A 16,141-nucleotide genomic window follows, 5' to 3' on the forward strand; every position below is an offset into this window, starting at 1 on the left:
GGAACAGACTGCAGGAAGAACCTGGAAAAGTTGGATAAAGGGAAGTTACAACCAAGTAGTACTACTTTTGTTTGACTGTATTGCTTCCAGGTAAGTGTGCAGGGTTAGATTAATGATGTTCAGTGTGCAATTGGAAACCATTTTATGTGACAATACAACACATATATTTACTTTACTACTATATAAAGTAGTTGTCAAATAGCATTTTACTGATTGTACATAATTATTGTGGTGGTTGTATACAAGACAACCTGCTGGAGTATTATTAACTTAAAATTGGGATACATTGCTTTGCAATGGAACTGCACTGATGGTGGCTTTGTTTTGTTCTTTTTGCTTGTTACTGCAGGTGCCTGGGGTTTTGGACTGACCCCCTGTTGGACAGTGACCAGCAGGACAGCATTTGGGACGGGGAGAAGCCGGCCCTGGGTTTTGACGTGGCCTGTCTGTGTGGGGCTAATCTATAGCGAAGAGGACAAGGGGCATTTTTGGCCTGGCAAGATACAAGCCTGGATACAAGGTTGTATCTTTCTGTGCTACGGCCCCTCTTCTCATGGTCGAGAAGCACTGGGACCCTCCCTGCCTATTTGTACAATTTGAACTTGTTTTTAGAAAGTGTTAACATAATCCAATTGTTTTAGTAAAAATTGTAATTTTAGATGTCATATTTATAGTTTGTTGGGATTGTTATTTTGATAGATTATTGTGGCGATTCACTGCAATAAAAATCGAAACTTGTTTACCTGTGTTGTGGTCCTTGGACGTTCATCTGGGGGTGGTCAAAGTTGGTGTCACAGAATCCTAAAATACCCTGTAGAGAGGAAAATGGGAGGGTCAACTTCTGTACACAGTTAACAGTGTTTTGTTTGTCACCTAGTTCGCTCTCTACCAGTTTTGTGCGTTAAAGCATGTGACATTACCACAGCTTCCTTCTGAGGGACTTTGTGTTTACTTCAACGGTCATTACAATAATAGTTTCACATTTTGAAATAATGAAAAACTTTGTAGCAGCACACTGTCTTCAGAATATAATCAGGTATCATACAAATCTTGAATGATAAACAAGTAATTGTAGTCAAAGATTTGATCACCATGTTATCAGTCAAAAAACTGATCACCAAGTAATTCTAGTCAAAGAATGCGAGTGAATACAGCTCTCTGTGCATTGGCACTGCTGTTGTGGAAAACAAGCTGAAGGTAAGAATTTCAGTTCTGTGATGGCAAGGCAATAAAAAGTGTGCTACATAAACTTTTATCAGAACCCTTTAAAGTGTTACATTATTTTTAAGGAAGATTCAGATTCTGTGTTGAATGATACTGGAACATAACATATCCATGAATGTGAAACAAGCACAGACAGAAATTAATATTGTCTTTATAAACTCTGCGTGGATCCCAGGTTGTCTTAAACAGAAAAAAAATGTACTGTTAAAGATTGAAATAAATAACTGTAGGTCAACTTTACCTGCATGCACCTTCGTAGTTTGTTCAAATGGTGTAAACGCCGGTGAGTTCTTTTTTCCATTAGTTTGATATTAAAAGATGGGAAACATTTTTTTTTTTAATGAAAGCTGAAAATGAAAAAAAGACAAGGATGGGAGGCTGCCAGCAAAAGCCTTGAAACCAGAAAGAGTGTACAGTACTACAGAGCCCTTTGTTATAGTGTAAAAACTTTTGTATAAGTCTATTTTCTAGGTGTTTTAGTGGGTCCTAACCTATAGGCTTTTTTCTAAAATTGTTGTCTCAAAAAGGGGTGGGGACTTACACACCGTTTTTTTGCGGTATATAAAGACTATTCTGTTTCCTCTTCCTAGCACACTGTACAAGTATATATTTGAACCTGTACAGTAAAGCAGTTAGTCTGCACTGTACATTGTAAACCACGACTTGTTTTAGTAGCTGCAGGTCACATAGAGAAGATCTACACCCACAATTCAAAGCATATTTTGCAACAGAAAAATAATGACATTTTAAATCGGTATTATCTGTGAAAATGTCTGTGACCAGCATATCGATATTAACTGTACTTTCGGTGTTGACCATTTCTGCGGAAGGTAAGGAAAAACATCCTATTTATATGGTGCGTTTGTTTCAACTTAAAATGGATCTTAAATCTAAAAACAGCAGGATTCTTTGACAAAAGATTAAATTATATATATGTATATATTGTTTGTGTGTGTGTATATGTGTGTGTGTATATATATATATATATATATATATATATATATATATTGTAAGGAAGCAGGTTGGGTGAGACAGCAGGGAGGGGGTTAAAACCTCCCTGCGAGAAGAATGCACTTTTGTTGTGGATTGATTGGTTTATTGTTTGAATTGTTTTGTTTAATTGTTTTATTATTAATTATCATCCGCACCTGGGCGTTATTAAAAATTAGCTCCGGGTGGGGAGTTTAAAAGGAGAGCAGGCAGTCTGCTCGGGGCTGCTGAGTGGAAGGAGGCAGAGAGGTGCGCTGTCTCCGAGTAGCCATTGAATTAGAGTAAGTGCTAAACCGGGGTTTTTGTAAGGACGGGGAAACAGCGTAGCTGTCCCGTGTTAGACAGGGAGTTCCTGTGTGTTAGTTAGTGCTCGTAAAGAGCTAGGTGTTTGTTTTTGTATTTTTGTTTTGGTGTTTATTAAAATAGCGCAACCGCGCAAGAAAAATTCATTTGTGTCTGTTGGGTCACTGGTTTTAAAGGGGCAACGAACCCGAGAGAGGTGAATTCATTACAATATATATATATATATATATATATATATATATATATATATATATATATATATAGTGTATGTATGTGGGTATATTTTATATATATATAATTAGCAATGGCCAAAAGTTTTGCATCACCTATAATTTTTGGTTTGAGAGATAATTTAAAAAAAAAAAAAAAAAAAAAAAATGTGAACATAATTTAGATCCTTTATTTAAAATCAAAGAAATTACAAAAAGATATCGCAAAAGTCTACCGGAAGCCATAATAGTATACAGTATTTCATGTTAGATTTTGAAATGTCACATTTTTCAATTTTTGCCAGTTTTTCGTTAAGTATGGAAAGTGGTATGTATTGCAGTATGTTAGCGTAAAATTTCTTGGCAGGTTTCATTTGACTTTATGAAGAAAAATTAGTTAATTCTATAGGGTGATGCAAAAACAATATTTTAACATTTCTAACGAACCTGCTTACAAAAATGACTATTACTGTATTATACACAATAGGTGACCAACAGGTTAAGACAATATTAAATCTAATTTGTTAGTTTACATAACACTTATATAACACTACAAATAACTGGTAATGCTTTAAAAGTATTTTACTGTGTCGAGCTAAAAACCATTTATTGCAAATTTATGAACACCTGCATGTGATACAGCTGCTGAATAGCAATTATATTCTGATAAGGGTTTTCCTTTTCTTTGACACAGACATTCAAATGGTAACCACTGAGTTGGGGAAGGATGTTTCTCTGCACTGCACTAATCGAACATGGAGTGAAATCATGTTTGAAACATGGAAGATAAGGAAGACAAATGGAGCTGAATGTCAGATTGCTTTTAGGTTTGATCGGACTGATGCAAACAGCACTTGTGAAGACAGAATAACAATTCAGAATACAAGTGAAAACAGACCATTTCTTCATGTATCACATATTAATAATGCTGATGAAGGGAATTATACATGTCAGTCGACTTACAATGGTGGAATGGACATAGTGCAGTTTAATGTATCCTTTATTGAATATGGAATTGAGCCTCCTGCAGAGTCAGGTAAGTGATAAAACACCCGCTAATAATGTATTGACCCACCATTTTGGTGCTTTGTCTAGGCTCTGAAAGTTCTGTTTAAGTCGATTAAAAACACCAAAGTAAACAATAAAAAATGTAGACCAACATGTAAGTTTATAAAATATAAAAAACAATCTTATAGTATTTATAGAAGCAAGTCCTTATGTATATATACCATGTTCCAGAAGAACTCATTTCAGCAGTGTACAGTATCTGTTAAACATTGTGAACCAAGTAGGCAGCATTCGAAAATCCCCTGCGCAAAGGGATTTTGTCTCATGCAAACTTACCCAAAATATAGCAGTGTATTTAACGGCTTTAAATAGTGAACCACTCTAGAGTAGTTCAAAATATAGGTGAGTATTCATAGAAGGCGTGGTGTTTAACTTCAGACGTGGTTAAGAGTGCAAATTGGAATTCAGCGAATCTGGCTAAAATGGTTTTCAACGAAAGTGCAACTAGTATTCAAAAAATGATTTATACACTCTTAGCTAAATGCGTTTAAATGTAAGAGAAGCAGTGTTTAGCTATGTTCTTGTCTATACAAGTGCATTCAATTCTAATCGATTGCAACTGCACACTGGTTAATTAGCCAGTGGTGTAAAGGATAACGTTCAGTTTCATTAAGCAAAATTACAGCAATATAGCCTTAAAGTTTTTTTCTTTATTTGCACACTTTTCTTCCCAGTTAATTGTTTTATGAGTCTGTTTAAGCGCATCTAAGAGCATTTAGATGTGACAGTCAATCATTCCTCTTTGTGAAACAACATTGAGTAAAGTTGTTTAGTTCCCTTTCATTTCGAAGACAACCACCAATGACATTATGTGTGAGATATGCCTGCCCATTGGGTAGCTATTACTGAGCTCTCTATACCAGAGCTGCCGGTAGGCCCCTTCCTGGGATAATGCACTCGGTCCCGGATAAAATTCTCGTCCAAAGGAAGCCACTTCTCTTTTTCCTTCAAGACGGTATGGGAAGACGTCTGTGTTGAGCTGAGCGTGTTGATAGAAAAGAGCTTCTCGAGTCGATTGTATTTCCCTTGCATTCATGCTGAAAGCTGGCTCGTTGCTTTCCCGGAATCAATGACAGAGCCTTTTTGCCTTTCTGTCTTTCATCGGCCTCCTCACTTGCATGGTAGACCTCGCCAGCAACGATGCAAAGAGTCGGCTTACACGGGTGCAGTGTACTTCGTACTTGGGGCTCCAGCTGGACTCCATTACGATGCATGCATACCTGTTGGACAACAGAGTTGCAGCTATCCAGGGTTGCCTCTCACTGTTTCAACAGGGATTGCAGGTCACTCTCCTATTGTGCCAGAAACTATTGTGTCTGATGGCTGATTGTGTCTCATGCGTGCTTGGCAGCCCTACGCTGGTGGAGGACAACCTCTCACCTGCGCGAAGGTGTGCGAATGGGAGTAGTGTTGTACTGCCAAGTGGTGACGACAGACGCCTCCAACTTGGATTGGGGAGTGGTCTGGGAAGGCAGAGGAGTACGCGGATCCTGGCCGGACTGCTGGACATCCCTGCACATAAACATGCTGGAGCTGCAAGTGGTATCCCTTGCTCTCCACCACTTACTCCCGGTGCTGAGTGGTACGCATGGGTTGATCCGGACGGACAACAAGAAAGTGGTGGCATATGTCAACCACCAGCGTGGCCTACGGTCCACGGAGTTGCATCGCATGGCCTTCAGGCTATTGACATGGGCTCAGAGGAACTTGCTGTCCCTAAGGGCGATGCACGTTCCCTGAGCAGTGAGATGGGCAGCGGACCTCCTCTCCAGGAGCGGCCTGCATCCATCAGAGTGGTGACTCCACCATCAGATAGTGGAGTGCATTTGGAAACGGTTCGGGAAAGCGCAGGTCGATCTCTTCGCCTCAGCAGAGACGGCGCATTGCCCCCTATGGTACTCCCTCCACCGCTTAGGTGGTCCACTCAGCGTAATCGCCGTAGCGCACGAATGGCCCAAAGCGTTTTTGTACGCTTTCCCGCCTATACCGCTGCTCCCGGCTTTTCTCTTAAAGGTCCGGTTAGAGAAAGTGTGAGTTCTCCAAGTGGTCCAGGAGAATCTGGTTTTCAATCCTGTGCCAGCTGTTGCACGACCAGCCCTGGGAGATTCTACTTCGCATGGATCTCCTTGGATCTCTTGGTTAGCCCTAGGCCTATCCAATGTGGTTGTGGGTATGTTGCAGAGCGCTAGGGCAGACTCCACTAGGTCTTTATATACCTATAAAGGTGGAGATATTTCCAGGCTTGGTGTCTGGCTAGAAGCTATGACCCCATATCTTGCCCTATGCCAGTCATCTTACAGTTTCTACAAGAACTGCTTGATGCTGGTAGGTCACCTTCCACCTTGAAGGTGTTTTTAGCAGCTATCTCTGCTTGCCATGCCCCTGTAGATTCAATGGGTCCGGGCGTGCATTTTTTGGCTACCCGTTTTCTTAAAGGCGCTCAGTGATTACGCCCTCCTAGGAGAACTGTTCTCCTCAAATGGAGCCTTAATATTGTACTGGAGGCTCTCACGAAGGACTTGTTTGAGCCCATACACTCTATAGAGCTGAAGTGCCTGTCTATGAAGGCAGCCTTCCTCTTGGCTATCACCTCCGCTAAACGGGTCAGTGAGCTGCAGGCGCTGTCTGTGCACAGCACCTGCATGCGTATTTGGGAGGATGGCATCAGGGTGTCTCTGCGCACCAACCCTGCTTTCCTCCCCAAGGTGATCAGAGCCTTCCACGTTAATCAGTCTGTGGAATTGGAGTCCTTCCATCCACCTCCGTTTGCTTCAATGGAGGATGAGAGATTAAATTTCCTCTGCCCAGTGCGGGTATTGAGATGCTACGTACATAGGACAAGAGCTCTGCATCAATCTGACCAGCTCTTCGTCTGTCACGGGACACGGACCCTAGGACAACCCCTCTCTAAGCAGCATCTGTCACATTGGGTTGTGGATACAGTCTCGACTGCATATAATAGTGCTGGCTTGCCCCCACCTGGTAGGGTAGCCACACACTCCACTAGAGGGTTTGCTACATCTTGGGCCCTCTTCAAAGGTGCCTCGATGTCTGATATTTGTACTGCAGCTAGCTGGGCTTTGCCGCATACTTTCTCCAGGTTCTACCGTCTTAATGTGGTAGGCCCTGCCTTCTGTAGGCGCAAGGGTCCTTGAGGGTATAAGTTCACACCGCTAACCTCTGGGTTAGACCGCGCTTGTGCGTCCCTCATATGCTGCCGTTCCTTCTCCCTCGCAACGGCTCTGGTATACATTATCCCATACGTAATGTCATTGGTGGTCGTCTTCGAATTGAAAGGGAATGTTAGGCCACTTCCATAACCCTGGTTCCCTGAAAGAGAAGAAGACCACCAACCACGAGGTTGCATCGGTCACCCTCACGGGTTCGTTGGAAAAAGAGAAGTGGCTTCCTTTGGATGAGAGTTGTATCCCCTCGGTGGGCGGGATCGAGTCCGTCATCCCAGGAAGGGGCCTATCGGCAGCTCTGGTATAGAGAGCTCAGCAATACCTACCCAATGGGCAGGTATATCCCATACGTAATGTTATTGGTGGTCGTCTTCTCTTTCAGGGAACCAGGGTTACGGAAGTATCAACGGAAGTGCAATTATACTTGCAACTCCACTACAAAATAAAACGGAATGGAGAAATGCCTGCATATACAGTGTGTGTGTGAGGGAGAGATAGATGCCGTCAAATGTTTGCATACACCAATGTGTGGAAATGTACTTTGTGCTTAAGCATTTGTTTATTTCTTTCTAAATAAAACCTGATTTCTAACTTTATTTATTTACTTATTTATTTATTCTTTCTTGATTGTATATATAAAAAATCCACCTGATTTCACCTGATTTTTTTCATTAAATAATTCTACCCGATTTTTAAAAAAGCATTCACCCAAATTTGGAAAGAAATTTCACTCGATCAAACGCCCTAAGATAAGCTAATAAAATAAATATTATATTGTATATAGAAACTCATATAAAAAATCTAATAAATAAACCTAAACAAATAGTGTAAACAAATACCTGTGCTTCAATATAGTCACACTGTGCATCTTCAGTCTTTTCAGCCAAAACATACATAACAAAGCATTCATAACAAAAAAGAAAGAAATAAATCCTTCAAAAAATATTACTCGATCCTTCAAAAAATATTAAATAATCCCAACAACTAGCACAGTTATCAGCCTGGTAAATGGAGGCACATTTACTCCAAATTGTCTAGAGTCTGTAAGACAATCCACGGAAGACAGAAAAATAATCAAATCATATTTTTGAATGCTGTACTGTAGCATGATACTGTAAATGATGGATGTATTAAGTACAGTGCTGGAAAGGAATGTATTATACACGTGTATAGCTGCACAGTTTTATGTTTGTATCACTCTAAAATTAGAAATTGAATGCATAGGGCAAACTGAATAGGCAGGGTTAAACCAATGTTTAGAATCACATCTATTCTGTTGGTATACAGGAGTTGCATTATAGTGGTGGCCAACAGTATTCAAAAGACACATCAAAAGACACAAGTATCAAAAATAAAGAATAATAAAATCATAGTTTTGAATAGTGTGCTGCAGCAGATAAGCAGGATGCTGTAATAATGCAGCTATCAAATGCAGTGAGGTGATCCTGGGTAATTCATGGGTGTGTTTGCATCTCATTACCGCTAATGAAGGGTTAATATACTAATAAATGGCCAAAAAAAACTCTCTCTCTCTCTATATATATATACATACATTTTTTATAATAGTAAATTTGAAGTGCTTTTTTTAAATTGGTCATAAAGAAAAGTAAAACAAAATAAGAAAGATTGCATATTTGCATAAAAGTTACTAAAAGAGCTTAAAACAAGACAAACAAGCCCTACCATTGTCTAACAAATTCTATTGTATTTTGGTTAGCCATGTCTACAATTCAGAGCACACTTAAGTGCATGCAACTATAGACATGCTTTATGAATAGGTCCCATACTGTTTGCTATAATTTAAACTTAATTAAATGGAGTTCTAATGCAAACTATTACTCTTGCTTGCAAAGCTTCTCAGGAACTTGATTTTTCCTTTAGCATTGAAGTAGGTTTCTTAAAGGTATCTACCTATTCATAAAGGGAGTTGCTAACCAGGTTCAGGGAAAGTGCATGTTACCCTGGTAAAGGGAAATGTTACCTAAGTAATGGGAAAGATTGCAATACAGTGACACAAATAAACACATGTGTAATATTTGTCTGTAACACCTGTGTTCACTAAAGTGATTGAGTTTATTTATCTTTTTCTTGTAGATTCAGGATTGGTTACCATTCTTTCAGCAATATTGGCTTTTCTAATAATGATACTTATTACTTCTTTCTTTTTCAAGAGAATACTTTTAGCTGCACTCAGGTAAGCATGTGTTTTTCTCAGTTTTCTTTAAACAGGCTTTTATAAAAATGCAATTTATTTCTGAAATATGATAGATGAAATGGTAGCCGTATTAGTTCAGGGATGATAGACAAAGAGAAGGAGATGTGATACCTTTTATTGGACTAACTAAACAATCATTAATCACAAGCTTTCGAGACCTCAACGTCTCTTCAGGTGAAAGTAGGAAAGAGATATGTTTACATTCAAAGGTGGCATCAGAACTTTAACAAAAATAACCAATTTTGAATCACTACAATTCTAATGTAAGGAAAAAAGCTGTATAATAAACAATGAATATATATACAGTATATATATATATATATATGTAAAAATAAAATATATATATATATAAAATACACATACATATGCACATATACATACATATATATATGCAATGTATATACACAAGTACTATAAACCAGTATCCCTATTGAGCCCCCCTTTTTTTCTGAGTCCAGGAATGTTATAAATTTAAGTTCCCAAGTTCTCTTGTCTTGTGTGTTTTTGAAATTGCCCTTTAAAACAAGAACTGTCAGATCATGCAAATAATGGTTCGGCATGTTGAAATGGTTGCCAATAGGAGTGCCGGTAATAGTTTGCTCCGGATAATAAGCTAGGACAGGAGAGGCGTTTCCAAGAAAATATTGGTAAGCAAATGTTATTTTCCAGTACAGCCCCGACAGACAGCACAGCAATTCTTCACGTCCTATTTTCCCTCAGCAGAGTTCAGTGCCAACATAGCAGGGGTAAAACAAGTCCTGTCTGTTTACCTCGTCCTCAGAGGAACTTAGAGCTTTGCCGGTCACTCAGCGCTATCTGGATCGGAATTTTACTCAGTCCTGTACAAATATATATTTATATTATTCTTTTTTCTTACAGTGAGAAAAAAGAAATAACCGAGTAGGATTTACTTTAGTTTTAACAGAAATCAAACCGGTATTCAGAGGTAATATATATATATATATATATATATATATATATATATATATATATATATATATTTATATAAATATATTTTTAAGGAAAACAACTGCATCACACAACTACTGTTCTCTCTCCTCTTATTGTCCCGCCCCATAGCAACCAATACACACTCCTGATTCGCTGGCACAGTCCTCCCCTGACCTCCCAACTACCATCTAATAGGCTCTCGTTAACTGTCCGTAAATGTACTGTATTCAAGCCCCAAAAACACACAAGAGTATAGTGCTGCAGATCGGAGCCTCTCATGGCGCCTTTTCTAAAATGCCTTAAACCATTTAATAAAATATTGCAGCGTTTGTAAAGCATAGTTATTAATAAAGGCTGCCCTCGTATAATCGCCGCCCTCGTTTAAGGGTCACAGTCAGGCTCCCGAGTGGCGCATCCAGTAAAGGCGCTCCTCGCAGGATGTGCCCTATAGCCTGGAGATCGCAGGTTCGAATCCAGGCTATGTCATAGCTGACAGTGACCGGGAGTTCCTAGGGGGCGGCGCACAATTGGCTGAGCGCTGCCCGGGTAGGGAGGGCTTAGGTCGGCAGGGGAATCGACGGCTCACCACGCATCAGCGACCCCTGTGGCCGATAGGGCGCCTGTGGCTCTGCAGCGGAGCCGCCAGATCTGTGTTGTCCTCCGGCACTATAGGTCTGGTGGCATTGCTGTGGATCTGCAGTGCGAAAAATGACGGCTTGGCAGGAGCACGTTTCGGAGGACGCATGTTCCAGCCTCCGTTTCCCGAGTCGGTGCGGGGGTTGTGAGCGGTGAGCCAGGGATACAGATAATAATTGGGCATGCTAAAGTGGGGTGAAAATCGGGGTAAAATAATTGGCGACGACTAAATTTAAAAAAAAAAAAAAAAAAAAAAAAGGGTCACAGTCATTTTGATCAATTTAAAATAAACGCCGCGGCACAAATTGAAGTAATACTGTATATACATTGTCATTGTTTATTATACAGCTTTTTTCCTTACATTAGAATTGTAGTGATTCAAAATGGGTTCTTTTTGTTAAAGTTCTGATGCCACCTTTGAGTGTAAACCTCAATCTCTCTTTCACCTGAAGAAGAGACCTTGATGTCTTGAAAGCATGTGATTAATTTTTAGTTAGTCCAATAAAAGGTATCACATCTCCTCTTTCTGAAATATAACTAAGTGCTCTTGAATGTATTCCTCAGTTGTGTGTTTCATTAATTGTTGTTTTTCTCCTCTTAGAAAAATAGTGCTAATGACATTCATGGTTATTCATTTATTCGATTCAAGTTTGATTTTGTACCTATGTACCAATGCATCCTGCGTGCAAAGACGGCGAGTTTTAATAGAAATTAGACTGATTTGAATCCTGGTTTTGTCCCTCAGTTTTTCAAGTCTATTGCATGATAGCCTCTACACACTGCTTACAGCATGTATTTGTATTGTCCCACAGAAGCTGCTGTAAGTCAGCCATTCCTGCAACAATGCCATCCAACAAACACGTAAGAAACCTTTTTCTGAACACTTTGCCCAAGTATACAAGCCACAACAGTAGACCTATTAATATGGTCGCCTTCTATGGACAGCAAATTATTTCCTTCGAGTGTTTATGTTCCCTATTCCTAATAAAAAATGGTGTGATAGGTTGTTTTTGGACAGTATAACCAATCAAAAGTAGTGTTCAAGAGAATCAATGAGTTTGCAAAAAATAGAAGATTTCAACACAGTTTCAGGTAAAACGAATTGCTTTCATTTCTTTATCATTCTGGAATAGTTTTCAGTGATTATAAAACCAATCCAAAGCACTATAGGAGATCATCAGAATTGTTTATATTCAATTAAATCCCAAATATTTTGATTGAAAACATTTAACATTCACCAGCTTACTATATCTGTTATTTGCTATGCTTGTCAGAGGTGGTATTATTTAAGCTTTGTTTTGTTTTAAAGAAATGCTTTGTGACAAATTTGTTAGATCCTAAAATTGCCCCTAGTCTCCAGTATGTTGAGCTGGTGAATAAAGGAGTGTTTTGTTAATTTTCATGCCGTTGGTGCAATTTCATTATTTTAGCACAGAGAGAAGGAATACAGAAATAGGCATCTAGCCCTTGAAGAAAGCAAAATGCTGGCTTATAGTAAGCAGATATTTTCATGTTGCATAATAAAACAAGATTTTTGTCAACTTAACTGTGTAAAAATGTTTTTAAAACTACAATTTTTCCTGTATTTCTTTTGATGGTTTATGATCTGTTACAATTATTTATGTATATTATAAATATGGGATATACTGTAAATAAATGTATTTGTTTTAGGAGTGTGAAGAATTTGAACCGTATGAATTGTATGTGGAAAAGGTGAACTACATCTACAGCCGAGAAGAAGATGTGTGTGAAATGGAATAACCTAAACCACAGCAGTTAATCAAACTTTACCTTGGATTTTTATTCACAAGTAACAAATTGTATTCTCTTTGAAGTAACAGAAAGTCAAATTATAATCCCCCCCCCCCATTTTCTCCCAATTTTCTCCCAATTTGAAATGCCCAATCGCTTTTCCTCTCACCGCAGCAATTACCCACATGGCTCAGGAAATCCAAGGGTTCAGTGGGTGTCCTCTGATCCCACGACCAAGCAAACTTCCTTTTTCACTCAAGAGTGGATGTCAGTGAGCTACTGACCTCTGGAGGACAAAGTCCAACCCTGCAGGTGTCTGCCTTTGAGCTCACTGGGTGCCTGACCAGCAGGGTTTGCTGTAGCGCAATGAGGAGAAACAGTCCCTGCCGGTTTTGCCTGCCTAACACATGGGAGCACCAGAGCCCATGTAATGCTCGCTGTATGACTCGGCAGCAGTGTGGAGTAGCGGTTAGGGCTCTGGACTCTTGACCGGAGGGTTGTGGGTTCAATCCCCAGTGGGGGACACTGCTGTTGTACCCTTGAGCAAGGTACTTTACCTAGATTGCTCCAATAAAAACCCAACTGTATAAATGGGTAATTGTATGTAAAAATAATGTGATATCTGTATAATGTGAAATAATGTATAATGAGATATGTTGTAACAATTGTAAGTCGCCCTGGATAAGGGCGTCTGCTAAGAAATAAATAATAATAATAATAATGACTCACCCGCACACCACATGGCTGTGCTTCTACCAAGTGAGCCACTCAGGGACCCATAATAAAAAGACTTGATCTTACTGTATATATGTAAAAGAAAAATTAGAAAATATGGAATCATGCCATCTCGACTATTCAAGCTCCTCGACTGCAAAAAGAGTTGGGGGCCTGTTCAATGCAGCTCCTTTATTCCCAAATTTCTACTAAAAAATGGGACTGTCCATTATAGACAGAAGTGTATATATATATGTAAAGTGTATGGGTGTAGTTTCATTATTATTGTGAATGTGTATGTATCAACGGTTTTTAAACATTGGCAAGTGTTTTTTAATGTAGTGTTTTGAATGATATATTGGCATGTAATACATCAATGTTGATAACACAGCAAACAGGAACTACACACACCACAAGTGAGCAGGGCACAAGAAAGACAGGCTTGTTTGCATGAGCACCACCTCAAATTCAACCTATATATATATATATATATATATATATATATATATATATATATTAGTAGTGGGTTTTGGTATGAGACTGTTGCTTTTTTATTTTGGTTTCCTGTTAGCTCATGCAATTGTGGCCTTCTAAAAAGATATTATTTTTAAAGACATGTGAGACTTGCTCAGGTCTCAAGAAAAACAAGATCATTACTGTAGTAATGATATGGACACATTCAATAAAAATAAGCTCCCTATAAAACAGACTTGAGTGGATTTGGAGTTGCACTTAACATATAACAATATGGGTAAGTGAGAATCTACTTTGTGGAAGAACTAGGACCCAAATATACATATAAATGCTTTTAAAATCATTACAATGACCCCGGTTTCTGTTTTTCTTGTCCAAACTGTATATAAAATAATATAATTATTGATCAGTTCATGCAATAATACTTACAGGTTTAAATGTTGGCTACGAGACTAATGATGACTGGGTTCCCCACCTATAAGACACATACATTGAAGGAACGTTTTTTAATGGTGATCTGCTCTATATCTATCATAACTCAGTAATATAATTTGACAATGAATGTAGGTCTTAAGTACATTTCAAACTATGAAAATGAAGAAAATATGCAACTAGAAAAAATCTTTTAAGGGATTTTTTTTTTCAAACAAAGAGGTTGTGGATGTCATTTGCAAGCGGGAAGTTGGTCAGTCTGGAAGAAGGCGAGACTCTGTTGCAGGAACGTATTGATCTGTTGCAGGAACGTATTGACCCGGAAGGGAAAATATGTAGCAGCTGCAGACAGCAGAGACAGCTGCAATCGTTTACCAAGGGGTCATGCATGATAGCATAAAAGGGACAGAGTAAATCTTTTCCTTCGCTTGGTTTCAGTGCCAGTTACGGAACTGACTGGAAGGACCGGGAGAGATTCCCTCTGAATTGTATTGAAAAGAGTTTGTGAGTGTTTTGTTTGTTTGTAGCACTGTTAGTAATTGTCTTTTTATATTATATTATACTGCTAACTTTATTAAAAAGCTGTTTAATGTGTTAAAAAATCAATCCTATAGGATACTACACCTTTAAGAAGCAATACAAATAGTGATTACAACTACTGGATTCATAATGATTAAATTAGGAACCATGAATAAAAATGCGCAAACAACTAAGGAACCAAAATTGAGAACTGGGAATATATTTGAAGTGATTAGTAAACCCCACGTTTTATTTGTTACAGTCTGCAAATATCATTCCTGACATGTGCTTTGTAAAGTTGCATCTCCCTCTTACAAGTCATTGTATTTATGGTGGGTAAGACAGCAGATATAATTTTGATGGATGCCTGATAGTGGGCTCATTACTGGAGGGTCTTTTGTATTTTACATACAAGTTACAAAGTTGACAAATCAGAATTTATAATGATGCAAGTTATACCACAAGGTAGAACCTTCATCGACGGGCCCGATCGCTTAAATATTATTCTTTAGTTTCCTCTTCCTGCCACATTGCTGTAGCACTTGAACCCATAGTTTGGGTGTATTGTAAGATGCAAACCACAACTTGTGGCTGCAGTATTTGCACGGTTTAATACAAAGCGAGAATAATTAGATACTCGTTAGAAAGATCACATAAACTATTAATTAATAGCATACTTAGCAGCAGCAATAGTTTGTGAGTGTTTTGTTTGTTTGTAGCATTGTTAGTAATTGTCTTTTGTTTTGTGAATTCACTGGACGGCTAACACGTCTCCGGAGCTGTCGCCTTGGGCCAGCACTACCCGGAACAACAAAACCACAGCCACTGTTTATTTGTATCACCCACCTCGAGCACTACTGCACACACCCGGACTGGTGATTGTGTTTAGTATTATTGTGGGGTGGATAACGTGTTATTATTTATTGGGTTTTTGTAAACCATTATTATCATTTCCTGCCAAGCTTTACACATTGGTGTGTTTTGTCGGAGGATTATTGTTTGGTCACCAGACTGGGATTTATATAAAATAAAGACCCCTGTTTCCAAACCGGATTACAGGGTCCTTTGTGTGATTATTCCTGCACTGCATCACCTCTGCACCTGTTTCCACTCAGCAGCCACTTTGCCACAGTTACATACTGTAAAAAAGTGTCTTATAATTAGCCTACTATAACATACTGCATTAGTTATCCCCCAAGTACATACTTGTTCCTCAATATCTTTTGTGAAATATGTTAGTACACAGGTAGATTAAATCTAACCCTAAGGCGCTGTGTGTATTTTGAGAAACTGTGAGAATTGTGAAGCTTTGCAGTTTGCAGCTTCTTTTACATAGCATCAAATCAAACAATTTCTGCAATTTAAGCATTTGCAAAATAGGACAGATTTAAAGCAGATTTATTTTGCCTTTTGGTAGAGAACTGAAGTGGGTCCATTTCCACGAAGCAGATCCACTTTGATTGTAATAA

The 16,141-nt window shown here is 38.8% G+C and overlaps 1 protein-coding gene across 4 annotated transcripts; it reads left to right on the plus strand.

Moving 5' to 3' along the window:
* Nucleotides 1–1,838: 1,838 nt before the first annotated feature.
* Nucleotides 1,839–15,695, plus strand: LOC117406381 (cell surface glycoprotein CD200 receptor 1-B-like). 4 transcript variants are annotated; one of them, XM_034010385.3, is made up of 5 exons: nt 1,839–2,054; nt 3,421–3,762; nt 9,074–9,173; nt 11,594–11,642; nt 12,453–15,695. In XM_034010385.3, exons 1-5 carry the CDS (start codon nt 1,994–1,996, stop codon nt 12,540–12,542), a joined length of 642 nt encoding a protein of 213 aa, XP_033866276.1. In that variant the 5' UTR covers nt 1,839–1,993; the 3' UTR covers nt 12,543–15,695. The 4 variants fall into 4 exon arrangements, 3 of the variants coding, with proteins under 3 accessions (XP_033866276.1, XP_033866277.1, XP_058885924.1); XM_034010386.3 differs by having other exon boundaries at nt 12,708–15,695; XR_009329492.1 differs by lacking the exon at nt 1,839–2,054 and adding an exon at nt 2,448–2,495.
* Nucleotides 15,696–16,141: the final 446 nt, after the last annotated feature.

This window comes from Acipenser ruthenus, chromosome 9 (genome assembly GCF_902713425.1).
Source record: "Acipenser ruthenus chromosome 9, fAciRut3.2 maternal haplotype, whole genome shotgun sequence".
Taxonomy (NCBI): domain Eukaryota; kingdom Metazoa; phylum Chordata; class Actinopteri; order Acipenseriformes; family Acipenseridae; genus Acipenser; species Acipenser ruthenus.

Bases quoted from the DNA above. Each gene is read 5' to 3' on its own strand.
- LOC117406381 (XM_034010385.3), top strand. From the start codon at position 1,994: ATGTCTGTGACCAGCATATCGATATTAACTGTACTTTCGGTGTTGACC. The intron at 3,763-9,073 runs GTAAGTGATAAA...TTTTTCTTGTAG, and splicing joins TGAGCCTCCTGCAGAGTCAG to ATTCAGGATTGGTTACCATT. The intron at 11,643-12,452 runs GTAAGAAACCTT...TATTTGTTTTAG, and splicing joins CAATGCCATCCAACAAACAC to GAGTGTGAAGAATTTGAACC.